Source organism: Podarcis muralis, chromosome 3, assembly GCF_964188315.1.
Source record: "Podarcis muralis chromosome 3, rPodMur119.hap1.1, whole genome shotgun sequence".
Classification (NCBI taxonomy): domain Eukaryota; kingdom Metazoa; phylum Chordata; class Lepidosauria; order Squamata; family Lacertidae; genus Podarcis; species Podarcis muralis.
Window position 1 is genome coordinate 26824196 of NC_135657.1, and position 20375 is coordinate 26844570.

The window sequence follows — 20375 nt, forward strand, 5'->3', positions numbered from 1 at the left end:
TTTTGCAACAAAATGGAAGGCATGTCTCAACCCAGTCCTTAGTGCCTGCCCTTGAACTCTTGAATTAATTAAAGCAAATTACAGGGAGACAAAGTACAATGCATAAGCACACCAAACTCCCTTCACAACCACCTATTAATCAGGGTTAATCCAAAATACCAGGAGATTCAAGACAGTACCAGAAATATGCAGGTTTTGGGTTGTTCGGATTTTTCCCCTCAAACATCACACACACATTTCTGGAATAGCCTCCAATTCTTTACTCCCTTTTCAAAGACATTCTTGAGCATACCTCAGCTGAACTAGGACCATAAATTGTAGCAAATCCGAAACAAGGTGACAGCAATTTTAAAAAAAAGCACAGAGGCCCAATGGGATTAACCCAATTTGTCAAGCTTGGAAAGGAACAAGGAAAAGACAATTTAAAAAGAGAAAAGGCAGCTGAAATGAGCAGGGCAGGAAGCAAGAGGGTGGGGGGAAAGAGCATACTTTCCTTTCCTTTTTTTTTAAAAAAAGGCCCAGCTGAACACCATGTGCTTCTTATAATTAGAGTGCTGAACAGTTTGCACTGGGCATTGGCTAAGTCAGTGCCTGCCACTCGAAATAATGGGCTGGAATTCTCAGCACCCCGCTTTCCCCTGCTGTGAACACTCTCTTCCCAGGGTTTTGACTCTTGATCTTTTATTTGTGTTATTATTATTTTTTATTAAGAATTTAAACAAAACATATTGTCTTAATACATATCATCCTTGATTCCCCCCCCATTTCCCCCCTCCCCCCATAAAATAACCCACCCTCCCCCCAGACTTCCCTCAGCTCCAATCTCTGGTTTCTCTACAGATGCTATTCTCTGCATGTTACATAATTGTATAAATCCTTAATTTGTCTGACTGATTATTGTCAATAAAAAAATTGTGAGTGTTTATTCAAAACCTGCCAAGGAGTCCAGTTCACTTTGTTGTTTCTTTAAGTACTTTGCAAAGGGTTCCCATTCATCTTTAAAGTCACAGTTATCCTTGTCCCATAGTTTATGAGTCAATTTTGCCAATTCTGCATAGTCCATCAGTTTCTCTTGCCATAGGTCTTTAGTCGGGGTTTCCTCATTCTTCCATATTTCTGTTATTTTTAATACAGGAAGAGCCCTGCTGGATCCAGCATGCTGTTCTCAAGGTGGCCAACCAGCTGTCTACAAAAAGCCAAGAACAGCACCCTCCCCACTTCAGATCCCCAGCAGCAACTGGTATAAACAGGCATAGCTGTGCAGTGAACATAATTACCGGTATATCTCTCTCACAACTAGTTGCCATTGACAGCTTTATCATTCATAAAGGTAAAGGTACCCCTGCCCGTACGGGCCAGTCTTGACAGACTCTAGGGTTGTGCGCCCATCTCACTCAAGAGGCCGGGGGCTAGCGCTGTCCGGAGACTCTTCCGGGTCACGTGGCCAGCGTGACAAAGCTGCATGTGGCGAGCCAGCGCAGCACATGGAATGCCGTTTACCTTCCCGCTGGTAAGCGGTCCCTATTTATCTACTTGCACCCGGGGGTGCTTTCGAACTGCTAGGTTGGCAGGCGCTGGGACCGAGCAACGGGAGCGCACCCCGCCGCGGGGATTCGAACCGCCGACCTTTCGATCGGCAAGCCCTAGGCGCTGAGGCTTTTACCCACAGCGCCACCCGTATCATTCATACATAGCAGCTAAAGGGGGCCCAAGAATTATTTAAGAAAGAAAGGTCAATTTAGCACTACAAGGCAATGTTTTATATGGGGAACTTGAATTGAAAAGTTTTGGATAACTGGGATTCACATGATGGGGGTCAGACTATCCCACAGACAACTTCCACGCATGCTAAGGAACACAGCTCACCATAATAGAGTTTAATTGTGCCAAGCGACACCAACTGAATCATCCCCAAATATGCTTCTGCTTGCTCTGAAAGGGACATGCCACTAACATTACAATGTGAGGGAAAGAAGCTTGGGTTACACACTGAAGCAATGTGAGTCAACAGTTTGAAGATTCCTCTGGTATTCAGCCAGGTTAATAGCCAAGTCAGATGATGAGATTCATGCTAAAAGAATCTTAAGGATATGGCGAAGCCAAATGTTAAAAATGAGATGCACTGCAAAGTCTTGTAAAAATGCTTTCAGTACGTGGAGCATGTGGAACCATCCTTGGTGGATCATTCCTTTACATTTATAATTTACTTGTTACCCATGGAGTAACTTACTGCAATCCTTTTGCTCTTTTCCACATTTCAAATATGTGGTCCAGAACAAGTGTGATGCTGAAAACCATGGCATGCCTGATTATTATTCCCATTTTACAGGTCAGGATTTGTTTCAAATATTTCTAAGCTGTCTTTCACGGCTATGTAGCCTTCCCAAGACAACTTGCGTTAATAGCAAATGCACAATTTTAACCGTAACACTGGAACATATGATTCAATTTATTTTTTTTAAAAAGAGTCAGCTTAAATAAGCCCAAATGCAATAAAATTCAATAGCTACCAATAAAAACCCCAGGAGGAGAATGTGCAGTAAAACCTTCAAGTAAAAACCGGGGGGGGGGGGGATGAGTTTTTAAAACTTTCCTAAAAGACCTGAGCTGAGGCAGCCCATCATATATATCTTGGAAGGGAACTCCACCACTGAAAAGGCCCAATCTCCAATGTATTCCTCATCTCTCATGATGTGATTCCCTGCCTCCTTTCAAAGTTTGGACCAAACCTCTGTTGGCTGTTTTGCATGCACTGGGAAACTATGAGATGCACGATCCTTGCAAAAGTGAAGTGGAATAGCTTTGATTCTGCTTTGGTTCCTTGTATGTAAGGGGAAACCCACCTTCATTTTGAAAGTTCACATAAAACAGCAAACGATGGTTTGCCTTGAATGAAGAAAATAGACAGAAGAGAGAAGAGAGGGTGAAAGGAGGAGAAAATGTGAGCCTGAGAGAGATTCTCACAGTGAAGTGACACATTATCTTCCAGGTTATAAGCAGTTTGTATAGAAATTGGCATGGTGATAAGTCTCTTTTAAAGTCACTCTTACTTGGAGGCAAGTCTCACTGTACTGAACATGACTAAGTAGGTACAGTGGTACCTCGGGTTACAGACACTTCAGGTTACAGACTCTTCTAACCCAGAAATAGTACCTCGGCTTCAGGATGAGAACAGAAATCGTGCTCCGGCGGCGTGGCAGCAGCAGGAGGCCCCATTAGCTAAAGTGGTGCTTCAGGTTAAGAACAGTTTCAGGTTAAGAATGGACCTCCAGAACGAATTAAGTTCTTAACCTGAGGTACCACTGTATGCATGGGCTTCAGCTGTATTTATGTAGAGATGCCCTTTGCAATCCCAAGCCAATGTGGGTCACCTCTCAAGAAGGGTTATGTAAAAGTGACATCCTTGTACCCAGTAGCTCGCGCCCAGGTATGTGTTTACAGCTCACTACAGCGCTAAGCTCTGCAGAAACGCCACAGGTCTGGGCAAGCAAATGGAATTCTTTTGTGACTTGTAGGGTCAACGGTGTTGTTAACTAAATCCCAACCTCAGAATCACCTGTGCAACAGGATTGTTTTCAAATTATACATTCGGCTACCCTCCGTCGACCCAATTGCCTTTGGGGTTGGGTACACTGGCAATGGAGTCTGCAGGCACTGGGGTGTGATGTGTCATGACCCCGCTAGCACTGTGGGAACTGTAGTTCTGGGAGGGGAACCGGAGCCTCCTAAGAATTCTTGATGGCCTTAACAAACTACAGTTCCCAGGGTTCTTTTGGGAAGACGTGACTGTTCAAGTGATGTCACAGTGCTTTCAAGGTACAGTGCGGACGTAGCTTAAAAGTAAACTTGGAAGAAATTCTCCTTCCTTCCACGTGCAACAGGGCAGGGGGGAGAGCATGTGAATGCAATGCTTTGCCTGGGTGTGCATGTAGCACCTGTTGCTTAAGGTTCTGTGCAAACCAGCGACATTGTTATCCGACCTGGGCAAAGACTGAGCAACTCCTTTTACTATCAGAGTCAAATGTACACTGGCATTGGGTCTGCTCACTGGTGTAGCTTGATGGTCACACTGAAATGCTGCTGTGCCGATAGAGGCTGTGGAGAGATTGAACATCTCATGAAATTTTGAGGATATATTTATATTTCCCTTCAAATTATTCATCAGCCACTCTCCAGTGAATTATTTGAACGCCCTAGTAGAACAAAGCTGCATTCATTTACATTAGTTACCCATTCACTGACCTCTCACAGTGCATAAATTCCTCACTGTTAACTACATGGGGGGTGGGAGAAAGAGGGGGGGAAGTTAATCATATTCGGATAATTATCTTTCCCCTCCTTGTATAAGTGGGAACTATCATTTATTTTTCTGCGCAGAAGCATCTGCAGAGATGCTTTTCCTATTTTCATTTGAGGAAAAATTACATCCTCATTACAGAGAAATCTACAGATTGTAAAACCCAAAAGGTCAGGGCCACTTTAGTTATTTCAAACAAGTCGTGCTGAAAATGCCTCGTACAATTAGTCAGTAAGTTGTCTCGTTTTAATTATTGCTTTCATTTTTTTTCGTAACAAAGAGGGTTAATTGAACTCCGCAAGCATTAAGATGCAAGAAAGGCGCAAAGGAAATTGTGTCACACTTTTCAACTCCCATCTTCTTTCAGGCTCGTTTGCATATGACAATGGTTATGCAAATGCAGCTAATTACATTAAGCTCTCCCTCAACACTTTATACAAGGGATGGCCAGTTCTTGAGTTCATGGGAACGACTCTGCAGCCCTGACGGAAAACTGGAGTCCATACTTTGCTGCAGAACACAATTCTCTAATGAATCATCAACCTCTAAATTCAAACTGATGCTGTCTAAACAGTAATGGATTCACAATTCTGGGGCTTCGACAGCATAGGAGTCATCACTGGGATGGAATGGTGGCGGAGGAATGCAATATGTGGTTCCAATTTAAATATAACGCAGCCGAGAGGGTGTAGTTCTCAGATACAAGAGTGAACTTCAAGATGCAAAGGGTGCTAAGAGGGGTATGAATGCAAATAATAAGGTCCCCACATACAATGGGACTCCCCACCCCATCTCACCCCTGTGTGCCCCCTAAACCTGTTCTGGGTTTTCTCCCCAACCCTCCAGAGGCAATTTCGAGGGCATATGGGCAGAGGAGTGGGGGAGAAAGTCCTATTGCACAAGTGGACCTCGTTCACGCACACGACAACTTAGTTAAGAAGATATGAAAAGCCTGCTGGATCAGGCCATCTAGGCCAGCAAGCATCCTGTTCTCACAGTGGCCAACCAGTAGCCCAAACAGCCTGACCAAATAAAGCAAGCGTGATTTTTTTCTCCAGCAGGGGAAGGGTTAAGTGGCCTATAAATTATTAAATGAAATTAATAAAACATATAAATAAGTATTACCCTATCTTTACATACCACTACCACCTGATACAGGGAAGGGCTATAGCTCAGTGCTGGAACACCAGCCTTGCATCCAAGGCCAACCCAAGACATTTGCGCACCCGAGGCGAACAACAAAATGGCGTCACCACCCCACCAGGGAAGAAAAGGCGAGTGAAAGATGTACACCAGAAACAAGGGGTGGGGAGAAATCAAATCAACCTTACATGACTGTTGAAGGCTGCTGTGGGGTGAAAGAGGCCTGCTCTGGAACTTTTATTATGTATGCAACAACAGCAGCAAGAATACTCATTGCGAAGTATTGGAAGACACAAGATTTACCCACCAGGGAAGAATGGCAGATGAAGTTGATGGACTATATGGAACTGGCGGAAATGACTGGCAGAATCCAAGACCAGGGAGAGGAGTCGGTGGAAGAAGACTGGAAAAAGTTTAAAGATTATTTACAGAAATATTGTAAAATTAATGAATGTTAGAAGAACGTTGGAATGAAGTGATATGGCTTCAGTAGAAAGGTTATAAGGAATTAAGTACAAATAGATTAATAGAGTATTAAAGGAAAAATAAGGTTAAAATGTGTTAAGATAATTATAGGACAGAAAACAGGGGAAGATGGAAAGGAATTGCTGAAATAATTAATAGAAGTGGAATACAAAAAGGGAGGTGTGAGGAGGTCATGGAAATATGTGAAAGAAAGATAAGATATTGAAATTTCTTTTTCTTTTTTTTTCTTTGATGTGTTTTTAAATTGTTTTTGTTTTGTTTTGTTAGTTTAGTCTTTGTATTGTAATGTATTGTTTTTTCTTTGTTTTTTCTTTTTTTTCCTTTTTTGTAAGTGTTTAAACTCTTGTAAAAGTAATAAACATCATTAAAAAAAAAAAAAGAGGCCTGCTCTGAATCAAGCCGGGTGGGTGCAGACTCCAGAGAGCAGGCCCCACCATTTTCTCCCTGAGGATGGGTCAACACTGCCACCGAGAGACTGCTGCAGAGGTGGCATTGTGGGGGCTGTCGAGGAGGTGGCAGATCCAGCTTCGAAAGAGCATGCTGCATTATTGTCTTGGAAGATGTAAGGCCAATTCAGGGGTGATTTCTAATACTTGCTTGGTTATTTTACTTATTTCTTGTATGGTTGTTGTCCAGAATAGTTGGATTTTGGGGCACTCCCAACACATGTGGAAGTATGTGCCTGTGGAGGTGCACCCTCTCCAGCATTTTGGTGAGGTTCCTGGGTGTATTAGCGCTAGCTTTCTTGGTGTTACGTACCACTTGTAGGTGAGTTTCAGAGTGAGTTCTCTTATTTTCGTTGATATGGATTTAAAGGGGGGTTTAGACCATATTTTGGTCCATTGAGTGGGATTAATCTCATACCCTATGTCATCCTCCCATTGTTTTTTGACTGTGTCTAGGGAGTTCGTAGGGAAAAAATATGAGCGAGAAACAATGCACATACTTTTGTAAATCAAGAAAATCTTTAATAAAAAAAAATTAGAGAGCATGCTGCAGCTGCTGCCACAACAGCAGCGGGCAATGCATTCCTTGGAGGCTGGGTCTGCTGCCTCTCTGGATGCTGCTGTCAGAGGTGGTTGCCTCACCTTGCCACATGGGTTGGCCGGCCCTGATGCTTGGCATCTCCAGGTAGGGCTGGGAGAGACCCCTGTCTCAAATCCTGGAGAGCCATTACCTATCATAGTAGACAACACTGAACTTGATGGACCAAAGGTCTGACTCAGTATAAGGTAGCTTCCAGCGGAACTATGAATACTATTAACCAACACCTAGTCTGGTTACATTTTGGCAGGGCCACCTGGTGGAGCCGTGATTCAACCCATAATCTGGCACGTAAAAAGGTCAAAAAGCCTGCTTGCTTCTCATGAGCAACAAGGTGTTTTTGAACGTTTGCAAGCAGAAACCTTCCCCAGCAGGAACCGGGACAGCGAGCAAGGGCAAAGAATTGCTTGTGCTGAGATTGCAAGCGGGTAGCAAGGAAATTGATTTAAGCAGTCCCACCCCACCAGCAGCATGAGATGCTTAGGTGATGTCACTGTTTGGGCAGGAACACTATGAATCATCTTTGTTGCTATATTTATAAAAAGATGCAAAGGGGCATCCTCCTTCTGCACTGCCAACACTCTTCGGCACATCATGGTCTCAACATGCCCAGGACCAAACCCTTCCCAGTGGATTAGCAGATTTCCCCTCCTCCTTGTTGGTGGTTCCTGGTGGTTTCTGCCAGGCAGAGAAGGAGGGATGACCTATCTGCTACCAAGTGATAAGCTACTACTAGCAGTGATAAACTACTAAGCTGTACTAAGGCCTTCAAGACTGCTGCTTAGGGTTTAAAAAGGTAAAGGTATCCCTGCCCGTTCGGGCCAGTCTTGCCAGACTCTAGGGTTGTGCGCTCATCTCACTCTATAGGCCGGAAGCCAGCGCTGTCCACAGACACTTCTGGGTCACATGGCCAGCGTGGCAAGCTGCATCTGGCAAGCCAGCGCAGCACACGGAACGCCGTTTACCTTCCCGCTGGTAAGCGGTCCCTATTTATCTACTTGCACCCGGAGGTGCTTTCAAACTGCTAGGTTGGCAGGCGCTGGGACCGAACGACGGGAGCGCACCCCGCCGCGGGGATTCGAACCGCCGACCATGCGATCAGCAAGTCCTAGGCGCTGAGGTTTTACCCACAGCGCCACCCGCATCCCCTTAAACCTTAGGGTTTATGTGAACACAAAATGTGGTGGTTGATTTGGGGAAATGCCCAAGGCTTACTTACCTAGGAGTAAATCCCAACCAATTCAACAGGACTTACTTCCAAGTAGCCATGGGTAGGACTGCACTGTGAATGATCAATTTGTGGTGTGAATTCAGGATCTTTGTTCTTGCAGGCAAATTTCAGCAACTTCCCCATTGTCAGATATTTCCATGGTCTGATTCAGATGCAAAGCTAAAATGGAGCTTGGTGCTACATGAGTGAACCTGCTTAAACTTCAGGCTCACGTTTTCCCCTTTCCTTTTTCAGTGCATGCCAGAGGAGGAGATGGGGAAAATCTGCTTCAAGTGCAAACTGTGGTTAATTTAAACCATGTTGTACTGAATCAAACCATAGTTTCTGATGCTGGATTTTTCCAATAAACCAAAGGTTAAAGTAATTACTGTTCCTGGTTTGGATATAATAACAAACCTCAGCTGCTTTAAACCCAATACAGTGGTACCTCGGGTTAAGTACTTAATTCGTTCCGGAGGTCTGTTCTTAACCTGAAACTGTTCTTAACCTGTTCTTAAGCACCACTTTAGCTAATGGGGCCTCCTGCTGCTGCCGCGCCACTGGAGCACGATTTCTGTTCTCATCCTGAAGCAAAGTTCTTAACCCGAGGTACTATTTCTGGGTTAGCGGAATCTGTAACCTGAAGCATATGTAACCCGAGGTACCACTATAGTGGATACGGTATTTCCAATTTCTTCTTATGGTGCACACCTGAAGAAGAGACAGGTAAAGTGCTTGCTCTTAAGACACCAGCAGGCTCATTCATTTTAGCTGCCCAATGTACAGGTGCTTCTACTGAACAGAGTTGTCAACTTTACTAAAACCATGTTTAAAGTTACAATATGCATTTTAATTGGAAACTCACAACCATCTTATAGAAGAGTGTGCTTTGAGGTACAACTCAAATAATTAGGTATCAAACTCTGCCAGGCAGAGAAAGAGGGATGACCTATTTGTTCCTGTTCCTGGGCAATCCCACCCCCTCCTCCCGTAAAATGTACAAATAGAAATACATTTTTTAAAGCAAGAAAAAATATACCTAAATCTGAGCTTCTTCTTGATACTACCACACCTAATTTTAGATCATGCCAAAGCACCGTAATGTTTTTTTCCCTTTCCAGTTCACATTGTAATCCTTTTTTTTTTTTTTTTTAAAGGGACTGGGAAAGCAGCAGCAGTTCTGTAGCTGAGAGCCAAAGGAAAAACAGCTCTGTCATTTCCAATATAAATACAGCACATTGCTGAAAGGGCTCAAATGATAAGCAGCTTTCCGGTCTTCCTTGCGTCCTCAAACGAGGTTTGCTCTGGTCACTGACTCAGTTGTGTTCCCATGAAGTGCAAAGGAAGGAAACCAGAATACCATGAATTCAGGAAGCTTCTTTTTTTTCTACTCTTGTTCAACCAACCAACTAACTAGCCACGTTGGGTATGGCTCACATCTCCTGGTGGCAATGAGAGCGAACAGATTTCAGCAAGTTAGATTACAGCGAACTGGGGCATTTAATACAGTAAAAGGCGCTTGCGGTATGCCCACATTCTACACCTCCCAAGCCTTGCCCCACTCCCCGTTCATCCTAAAATTAACCGTTAAGTTTGGGAGTGCTGGGTGCCCATCTTAACACCCAAGAGGGACTGTAGGGAAGGAGATGATCTTTCAGATATGTGAAGCCTATGCTAGAGAACTGAATGAGCCTCCACACTTCTTCACGAAAGCTTATACAGTGGTACCTCTGGTTAAGTACTTAATTCGTTCCGGAGGTCTGTTCTTAACCTGAAACTGTTCTTAACCTGAAGCACCACTTTAGCTAATGGGGCCTCCTGCTGCCGCAGCACGATTTCTGTTCTCATCATAAAGCAAAGTTCTTAACCCGAGGTACTATTTCTGGGTTAGCGGACTCTGTAACCTGAAGCGTATGTAACCCGAGGTACTACTGTACCTAGAACAAACTTAGTTGGTCTCTAAGGTGCTACTGGACTATTTTTTAATTTTTTATTTCTACTGCGCCAGACCAACATGACTACCTACCTGAATCTAGCATTAAATAATGTCAGTTTTGCCTATGGGTTCAGGCTGCATCAGTGTAGAAATCAATCAAAGGTTCTCAGACTGCCCATTCCATGGACTCCCCAAGTATTACAAAGAACGAGTTCACACATGTATATTTGTGCCGTTCTGACTTTGCAACGCCATTGCGCAGGTGAAACGGGCAATTGTTTCATGCCATAAACTGTCAACGAACCTATATGTACAACCACAAGTCACCGAGAGATATGTCAATGCATATTATACGGGCGCCTGCTGCCTCAATGATATACAGCTGCCATCAGAATAATCTGAACACCCCCCGGACCCGCCCAGGAGAAAAGCATTATTCCACAGCAGAAAAGCACATTGTACAATCCTATACACGTCGATTTAGAAGTAAGGCCTGTTGCGTCCAATGGGGCTTAATCCCTAGCTGTAAAACTGTTTAGAATTGTGGTCTTTAAGAAGGAAGTTCTAAGCAAACCATCTTGCTTCAAGCGTTTTGATCTTACCACAAAATGTTTTGTTTGCCTCTAAGGTTTTAGTTTCATTTGGCAGAGCCATGCCATATCACTTGCTCCACGTGCCAATAGAAGCCACGAGCCTTTTACACACCCCTTGGCTACACTTTTCAAAGTTCATTCATTTACGAGTCCACTTTATTCTCAAGACGTTTGAAGTACAGTACTAAAGTACTGCTGTTTCCCATGTCGTTCTGAGTGTGTTTGTTGGGGGAAAGAACCCTCAACCTTTCTAAAAATAATTTTAAATTTTTTTCTTCTTTAGACATGTTTTTTAACAGTTAACGTTTAAAGCGCCAAGATGTGTATATTATTTTTAAAGTTGTTCCCCCCCCCCCCCCCCGAGCAGCCCAGTCTCAATCAAATGTAAAGCAATCACACAAAGCAAGCCGCTCATTCAGGCCATACATACAGACTTGATCTGGAAGGTTTCTGACATAAATGACATTAACAAAAAAACTGTCAATGTAAGCGGTGAAGAAACTGCATTTATTTAACCCAAAATCTAGGAGGAGTGGGGGATAGGCCCAATTAAACCACAGTTATGAGCTAACCTGAATCTACACAATCCAGAATCCTCATTCTGACATTAGCCAAATAAGGAAATGTAGATTGGGGAGATAGGTAATTGAAAGTGACTCAGTTGCAGCATCATGTATAATGTTCAGCTGGGACCTAGACAAAGGAACTTTAAGTTAAATAATAAAATACCGAACTCTCCTAACCTTGCACCAGAGTTTGGAGAATCCACCTGCCCAGCCCTTTGTTTCAAATTAACTGTAGCCAAGCTTAACCTCAGTTTGTTCCCACCAACAGTCTCCCCCAAACAGTACCCTTGTTGTGGGTGGACCAGGTGTAGTCCATTCAGCCCCTTGAATGGGTAACCACTGGAAGCCCTGCTAGAGAGTAGGACATGACTCAAGTAAAATAAAGAAATAAATACAGTGGTACCTCAGGTTAAGAACTTAATTTGTTCTGGAGGTCTGTTCTTAACCTGAAGCTGTTCTTAACCTGAAGCACCACTTTAGCTAATGGGGCCTCCTGCTGCCGCCGCGCGGCTGCTGCACGATTTCTGTTCTCATCCTGAAGCAAAGTTCTTAACCCGAGGTACTATTTCTGGGTTAGCGGAGTCTTTAACCTGAAGTGTCTGTAACCTGAAGCGTCTGTAACCCGAGGTACCACTGTACTAATTACCAACATGAAATTGCTCTAATATCTACAGACAGTAAGTTGCAGCTAGATATGTCCGACTTTTCCAAGTTAGGAAATACACATTTCAAATGTTTTCAAATACTGGATGAATATTCTGCCTTCATCTCCCTGACCTACACAGTCTCCCCCCCCCCCCCAAATTTCAAGGCTGAGAGCCTAGCAAAGCCTCAATATGGTCTTAAGATATTTGCCGCAAAGAGTTCAGGCTTCAATACTCAACACAATGGGAACAAGCTCTCCATTCACTGGTGGGAGTCAGCAGGGAGAAGGGTTTGCCATCCTCAGCAAATTATTTTTATAAACGGCAAATTAAAACCATGAAGGCGCTCTCATTCCAAAGCCCACAAGAGAAAGTTCTGACCCCTCTAGAAGAATCCCGTGGAATGAAAACAAAGAATCCAAGAACATTAAATCCAACACATGACCATACAAAAACACCCACGATGAAAAAGTCACATAACTTTCAAAAGGTGCCTGGCCTAATCTATTCTGTTCCAGGTTTCACAACAGGTCTGCAACATTAATGTTGAAGGAAAGCACGGCTATTAAAAGTGTGCCAAAATCTGGCCCCCTTTGCAAGATACCTGCAGCCATGCAGGACCTATTTTCCTATGGTGTGCATTGTGAGCATGAATTCTGCAGCCATGTGCATGAGACCAGTGTGGGTACTTGGGGTGGGAAAAAAATGGGGGGGGGGGTCCACATCCTGGAGCAAAATAATCTGATCAGCAGCCCCCAGTTCAAAGGCAGACTGGCGCAGTAGGATACCCAAACTAATCAAGATAACGAAAAGTGCACTGTTTAGAAACAATAGTTACCTGACCAAAGGATTAATATTGCAAAATGGAGGGAAGGCACTTGAAAACAATGTTCTCACACTGCCAACAGTTTTAAACATGCAAAAAGAGTATATTGCAAAGACAGACTGAAATGTTTGAGGAAACTATGAGTGCCTTTTTCCTTGCTGGGAAACAATGGGCGCAGGGAGAGATGGAGGCACAACTGTTTTTTTCTTCTTGATTTATAATTCCCCTTGCCATCACAAAACAGATTTTCATCCTGCATCATTTTCCAGGAAAGTTAGAATCACAGGATGAGAAGAACAGGCTGGTAGATAAACAATGACAGAACACTGCTCACAATTACGAGTTCCTCACTTTATCTTACTTTGCTTTGGATGCCGAGTCAGAGAAAAAAAGATGTATCTGGGAAAATTGATCCTGGTTAGAATCACGAACTATGAGCCTGGCATGGAAAAGGCAGACAAAATGGAATCCACAAAGACGGATGAGTGAAATTAGTGCAACTCAGTTGGACTTCAAAATACCGCATGATAAGCCAACTTGCTGTCCTCTGAATAAACATCTTGTTGCCACTGTGTTTTTGATGTGGGGTCCTTTTGTAAATGTGACCTTCAATATTTCATACAGATAATTATTTATGGTGTTCTTCTTTCCTCTCAAGCCCTGGAAAATGTCACACCGGTTAGGGAATGGACCTGGTATAAGGAGCCGAGTTCCTGTGGCATTGGACATCTTAAAGGCCCACAGCAGGCTTAAGGATGATTCACATAACCAACCCATGTGCGAAAGGATGTGTGAGGGGGCTCAGCCATGCTACAGCCACACTACCTGTTTTAACGTTACTCCTGATTTGTTTCTGTGCAGATGTAACACTGCTGCAAAGTTAAAGCAACCCGTAAACGGTGGGGGGAATTCACACCGGAAAACACATGGAATGTCTGCAGCAGGCCTTAAAATTTACTGAAAATGTAAAAAACAAACAACACCGTACTTCTTGAGCTCTGTAGCCTGCTTTCATATTACACTAATTTCAACGCATGTGAATAGGCCTCAGCACATTACAGTTCAATGAGCCTGAGGAGATTCAAATGCCACTCATGTCCTTTCAGGAAGAAGTACAAAACCTGTGTCTATCTAGAAACACTAAAATGGCACCTCGGGATTTCTGCTGGAATCGTCCACAGTGACCTAGACTGGAGAAAATCTAGAGCCACTGCTGAACTCAACGAGGCATGTTTCTGAGACGACACGAATAGGATTGTAGCGTAAGTCAGGTAACACGGCCATATGGTGGATTTTGTCTGTGCAACTAGAGAGCCGTGTAAACATGGCCGTTTGATCTGCAAGTATTATAAACAGGGATCTATATCAGCATCAAGGGATGCATTACACTTGAAGAGCCGACTTAAATTAGCAATCCATGCAAATATCTGTCCTTCAGAGGGCCATAAAGACTGCTTTATACCAGGTAACTATTCAAATTGCAGGTGCTTCAGCTACACCAGACAAGTACTGTACTTCCACCTGCAGATGGCTGGCAATACAGAGAACAGCTGGATGGCCACAAATTTGCTGTTTAACGGGTCTGTAATTAAAGTACCGACTTTTGGGGAGAGGGGAGAGGAACTGCTCACATTCCTGCCTGATGTTGCTTAAGCCTCATTTATTTATTTACCGTATTTTTCTCTCTATTACACGCAGATTTTTTCTCCTAAAAAGGAAGGGGAAATGTCTGTGCGTGTTATGGAGCGAATGTGGGGGGGGGGGTCCCTGGAGCCGATTAGGGGAGCGCAGGAACAAAAATCAGCAAAAATCAACCGTGCGTTGTGTCGGAGAGGGAAACCTGAAAAGAGGAAGTGGTTGCTTTCCTGCATTCTGCCTCAGGGTCTTACTGCCCACCCTCCTCTGTTTCGTTGCTGTGTTTGCTCAAACGGAACAAAGAGCAGGCAAATCCCCTCCCCTCCAGGCAAGCAGAGGGGAAAGCAGAGGTCTTTCCTTCTAATTCCTCTCCGTGCTCCTCGCAGGCAGCCAGAAAACATGCAGGAGGAGAGAGAAAGCTGGCTTCGGTTTGTGGAAACTTTTGCCTTTCTTTCCTCCCTCCCGTAAAATCTCTCTCCTGCTTTCTTAGCCAGCTGCTTCTCTGCACACCGCTCTCTTGTCCCTTCTGTGTTTTTCCTTCACTCCCCACTTAAAATGTAGTTACAAAGCATGGATCCACATGGATCCTCAGGATCTTTGCATTGGGCCACCCCAAATTCACCATCAGATCACATAGCAGCCTGCCCCCCAAAAATCACACACCCACTGTTGCCTGGGGCTGCAATGGTGCAAAAACGTGGTTAAAAAGCATGGATCCACATGGATCCTCAGGATCTTTGCATTGGGCCACCCCAAATTCACCATCAGATCACATAGCAGCCTGCCCCCCAAAAATCACACACCCACTGTTGCCTGGGGCTGCAATGGTGCAAAAACGTGGTTAAAAAGCATGGATCCACATGGATCCTCAGGATCTTTGCATTGGGCCACCCCAAATTCACCATCAGATCACATAGCAGCCTGCCCCCCAAAAATCACATACCCACTGTTGCCTGGGGCTGCAATGGTGCAAAAATGTGGTTAAAAAGCATGGATCCACATGGATCCTCAGGATCTTTGCATTGAGCTACCCCAAATTCACCATCAGATCACATGTCTGTGGCCACAGCATGAAGCACAAAAATGATACATCCACTGTTTCATTCAGAATTTTTTCCCTTGTTTTCCTCCTCTAAAAACGATGTGCGTGTTATGGTCAGGTGCGTGTTATAGAGCGAAAAATACGGTAATTTCATTTGTGAATTGCCACGTATGAAGCACTTCAAAGCAATCTTAAAATACAATAAAACCACATATAAAACAACCACATGCATAAAAACAGTCAAAACAATTTTGAATCCAATGCAGACACAGGGCTCAGCTACATTGGCAAAGAAAACGAGCCTTATGTGCGTTGTTTATGTGTTCTAACACTGTGGCACCAGATGGCACTGTGGAGTTCTGATTTTGCTTACCCCCTTCCCCTCTGAAAGTCAGCTTAAAATTGCCTCCATATGTAAATCTTATGCAAATTTATGCTACGGACAGGTCCCCAGAGTTTTTTCAGTACAGCGGTACCTCTGGATGCGAATGGGATCCGTTCCGGAGCCCCGTTCGCATCATGAGCAGAACGCAACCTGCGTCTGCACGGGTCGCGATTCGCTGCGTCTGCACGTGACGTCATTCTGAGCGTCTGCACATGCGCAAGCGGCGAAACCCGGAAGTAAATTTTAATGTTCTGTTGGAAGCCGCCCAGAGTGGCTGGGGTATAAACAATAAATTATTATTATTATTATTATTACCCGTTCCGTTACTTCCGGGGCGCTGCAGGATGCAACCTGAAAAGATTCAACCTGAAGCAAACATAACAAGAGGTATGACTGTACCTAGCAACTCTTCCTGAGATACCCTCCCTGCAAACCATGGTCTCAAAATCGGGAGCAAATGTTACATTCAGCAGCGGTCAACAGTGCTTACATCACCTTGTGGTAGGTGAGCCATTGCTGCTGGGTGAGCAGCATAGTACCATTGCACCAGCGCAGTCAACCTGGCATCACCCCGTTTGGCACCTCACCCCACCTGGTAAGCAGCAGCGACTCAGCTGCCAGGAGGTCAGGTAAGCCCCTCCACCCCACCGAGCAGTCTGCCATTGGTGACACCTGCAGCAAGGCAACGGTCTTAACTACGAAAAGTATAATGAAACAGAGGTTTAGGTACCTTGTGACTTCTTGCTGTAGTCTGGCAACGCTGGGCACGTAGAACATGACCCCAAAGAACAGCAAAGGCTCGCTGGCAAACTTGTCCAGCTGCTTTTTCAGTGGTTTCTCCAATTCCACCCATCGCACTTGCTGGCTCTTGCTGTGAAACCAAAGGCCAAAATAGTGTGTCTGGAGAGGGGAAGGAAGAGTTTGAAAGCAGGTTTATTCGCTGGGCAAGTTTACAAAGAGCAAAACCCCTCTCCTGTTTCCTTCCTCCCATAAATTAAAATCTATGTGTATTAACAGTTACCAAATAATAATAGGTTTCATTTTTAGGAACCTAAGAAGTTGTCTCAGACCAAGTCAGAGCTACAGAACTATCCAGAGCCGCTAGTACAATGTCTGGCATTGAAACCCCAGGGGGACAATTCTCAGCCCTACCTTAAGATGCCAAGGATTGAACCAGAGGCCTTCCACATGCAAGGTAAATGCTCTACTGCTAACCTACTGCTTCATTCTTCCATCCTATACTAAATGGCAAACTAGTTAGTTCTCCAACTCTGGCCATCCAAGCTTGGGGAATAATTCATGTGACTTTTCACAGTAGCTTAGTGGTGGAATTTCACATGGCATCTGGGCTTGTGAATGGGTTCAAGACATTCTGGGATTCTGGCACCAACATACACCTTGCACTTACGATTTATGATCAAACAAAGAGTAGGAAACAACTGAATTTTTGCCAGTCCTGAGATCAGAATAAATATAACACTTCCTCATCCTTTGATTAGCCCTAAGGGATCAGGAATAAGCAATTCAAAGTGCTGGTCTGACTTTTAAAGCCCTAAATGGCCTCGGTCCTGTATACCTGAAGGAGCATCTCCACCCCCATTATCCAGCACGGACACTGAGGTCCAGTGCTGAGGGCCTTCTGGTGGTTCTCTCGCTGCGAGAAGTGAGGTTACAGGGAACCAGGCCTTCTCGGTAGTGGCACCTGCCCTGACTCCCAGCAGATGTCAAGGCAATAAACAACTATTTCACTTTTAAAAGACAACTGAAGGCGGCCCTGTTTAGGGAAGTTTTTAATGTCTGATGCTGTATTGTTTTTAATATTTGGTTGGAAGCCGCCCATAATGGCTGGGGAAACCCAGCCAGATGGGTGGAGTATAAATAATAAATTGTTATTGTTGTTGTTATATCCCACCTCCCTCAAACGCAAGTTTCCTCACTCCCCACAACCTTCCCAAATGGCTTGATGTTATAACTGAACTATAACTATAACAGATGGGGGAGAACTCTACTGGAGACCCTGTAGGGATAGATGAACAAATAGTCTGACTTCATATAAAGACAGCTCCCTGCATCACCACGGACATCAACCATGGTTAGCTCTAATCAGAGTGAGCTCATGAACCAAGGTTTGAAGCCAATTTCAGATCCTAGGTTAGGAACAAAATAACCGTGTGGTTTGTTCTGTTCCTTTGTGTTGTCAGTGCAAGCATCCGTTTGTCATATTTCAGTGTGGATTAAAGTGCAGGCTGGTTCAAGTGACTTGCAGTCTGCCAAGACATTTTATGGGCTCCACATGCAGAAGTGGACTGGCCTGGACGATTACTCTTACTTCAACACTGGCCATGGAATAGGATAGCATCCATCAGTATATACTTGATGGCAGCAGGCTAGTCGACCAGCCTGTGACACACACAGCTTTGCTCTTCAGTGGGCAGGCAATGGTGTGGAAGCTCAGGAGGAAGGGCTGTAGGGGTTGTCATCACTACCCCACCCCACAACTCCTGCTGCCTGAGGCCTAATATTTGGGCCAGCCCTGCTGTTTGCTGGTCCTGCCATGAGCTTTGGAAGCCACAAGGCAGGTAGAGGCAGAAGGCGGATTCACTGCACTGTCTGAACAAGCAAGTCAACCTCTTTCACTGCCTCTTCTCCAGGTATGGGAAGGACATTTTACAGTCTTGTAACTCCAGTACAGACATACAGAAAATAAAGCTAAGTGTCTGTGGAGCAGAGGTATCAATGTTACTGTCTATGACATCCCGGTTGCTTTAAATATCCTTTCATGACCCTTGAAATCAACCAAAGGCACGCTTCATTCTCAAAACCAAACACCAGCGATCTCGGTGAAAATATGACACTGAACGCAAAGCAAGAAAAAGCAACAACGGAATCAGAGTGATGACCATTATTTCACGTATCAGCGTGAATTTGGGTTTCCAGTACTGGTTGTGTTAAAATGAGTGTCCCATGAGTCCAAGCAGTGGGTGTGGTTTAAACTTACATCATTTTGAGGCAATACAGTAGAACAGTACAGTAATTAAAAGCAGCTTCTAACAGAAGCAGTTTCCAGTGGGATTTAAAAATAAATAAATAGATGTACTACAGTCAGGAAAAGAGGAATAATTCTTCAGAAGAGATTCCAGAAACAATGTTATTTATTTATTTATTTTTAAAGGATTATCTGAAGCTCGTCCAACATTCCAAGCAAAAAAAAAATGAGCGAGTGCAAATTTCTCTCCTTGGTGCCTGGCAAGCAAGTGCCGGTTTGCACAGAAAGCTGCCCACTGCGTACAGCTCAAGACATTTATGTGATGACTGGACCAGAGTGAGTGGGGGAGGAACTGGCCTCGATGGAATGCAGCAGGAGCAGGAATGACTTATCCTGCATTAAAAGCACATTGCTTCACTAGCCGAACAATCAGGTTGCATTCGCGAGTTGTGAATTTTGTCAGTAAAATATGGGGGTGGGAAGGGTGCCTTGTAACTATTTTCCAGTGAAATATAGTGGTACCTTGGTTCTAAAACTTAATCCATTCCAGAAGTCTGTTCAACTCCCGAAATCGTTTGAAAACCAAGGCATGGCTTCTGATTGGCTGCAGGAGCTTCCTGCACGCAAGTGGAAGCCACATCGGAGGTTCGGCTTCCGAAAAACATTGGCAAACCGGAACACATAATTCCAGGTTTGTAGTGTTCGGGAGCCGATTTATTCAGCGACTAAGCTGTTCAAGAACCAAGGTACCACTGTACAGAAATATTCACGGGAGTGGAACTCTGAACATGTTTGATGCCCTGCCTCAACATGGAAACATTAACACGAAAAGGAGCCTTTTCGCTTATGGAGAAACAGAATGAAGTTCTCTTTCAGACCACTTAAGAGAGTTAGGACCTGACAGGAAATATCACTGAATCACCATCCAAACCGTAGGTAATGGACTTTTATGTAAGCAGGGTACGTTTGCCAAAGTTCCACTCAGTGATAAGATCGGGCCAGTTCCAAGAATAACATGACTCTAATAAACAGATTCCAAATGACAAACAGCTCGAGCTAAAAATATGCCAAATTGCAGGCGGCAGATGGTCTTTTCCTGGGTTACCCTCACCTCTCGCAATTCCAGCCTCTGAGCCACGGCCTCCAGACATTCCTGCCCGGTGCTCTCCACAGAGAGCGTGCACTCAATTACGTTGTTGTCCAACAAGCGGATCCGTGTCATAAAGCAGTTCTTGCTCCGGACATTGTAGCGCCTGGTCCTTCGCAATTTCAACCCAAACGGCATGGCTGCTGGGGCTTCGCCTTCTCACGCTTTAGATCTTCTTAGCAAGAGAGACTTGAATATCGCTGCTCCAGTGGCTGCTCTTCTCCTCCAGGTTTGGGAAAGGTTGCCCATGCCAAAGGCAGATCCCTGCTGGGGGGAAACACACACACATAAATGGAGAAATGAGGTTTATTTGCTTAAGGTTAAGTGGGGCAGAACATTTGCCTTTATGCAAGTAACGGCCATCGCCTTGCAAGAACAGTTAAAACCAGCTTCCTCCCACCCAGACAGAATTATCTTCATGGCCATCGCTGATTT

At 44.4% G+C, this 20375-nt stretch overlaps 1 protein-coding gene across 2 annotated transcripts in view; it reads right to left on the reverse strand.

The window, feature by feature from the left end:
• The window catches only part of PTPN14 (protein tyrosine phosphatase non-receptor type 14), a 118186-nt gene that overhangs the window by 52652 nt on the left and 45159 nt on the right, over window positions 1-20375 (reverse strand). Inside the window, exons 2-3 of one of the 2 annotated variants that reach the window (XM_028724654.2) lie at window positions 19905-20204; window positions 16538-16707 (exon numbers count right to left, since the gene is read on the reverse strand). In XM_028724654.2, the coding sequence (XP_028580487.2) occupies window positions 16538-16707; window positions 19905-20078 (344 nt within the window). In that variant the 5' untranslated portion in view covers window positions 20079-20204. Of the gene's footprint in view, window positions 1-16537; window positions 16708-19904; window positions 20208-20375 lie in introns of both variants that reach the window. The other variant, XM_028724653.2, reaches the window with a different exon arrangement.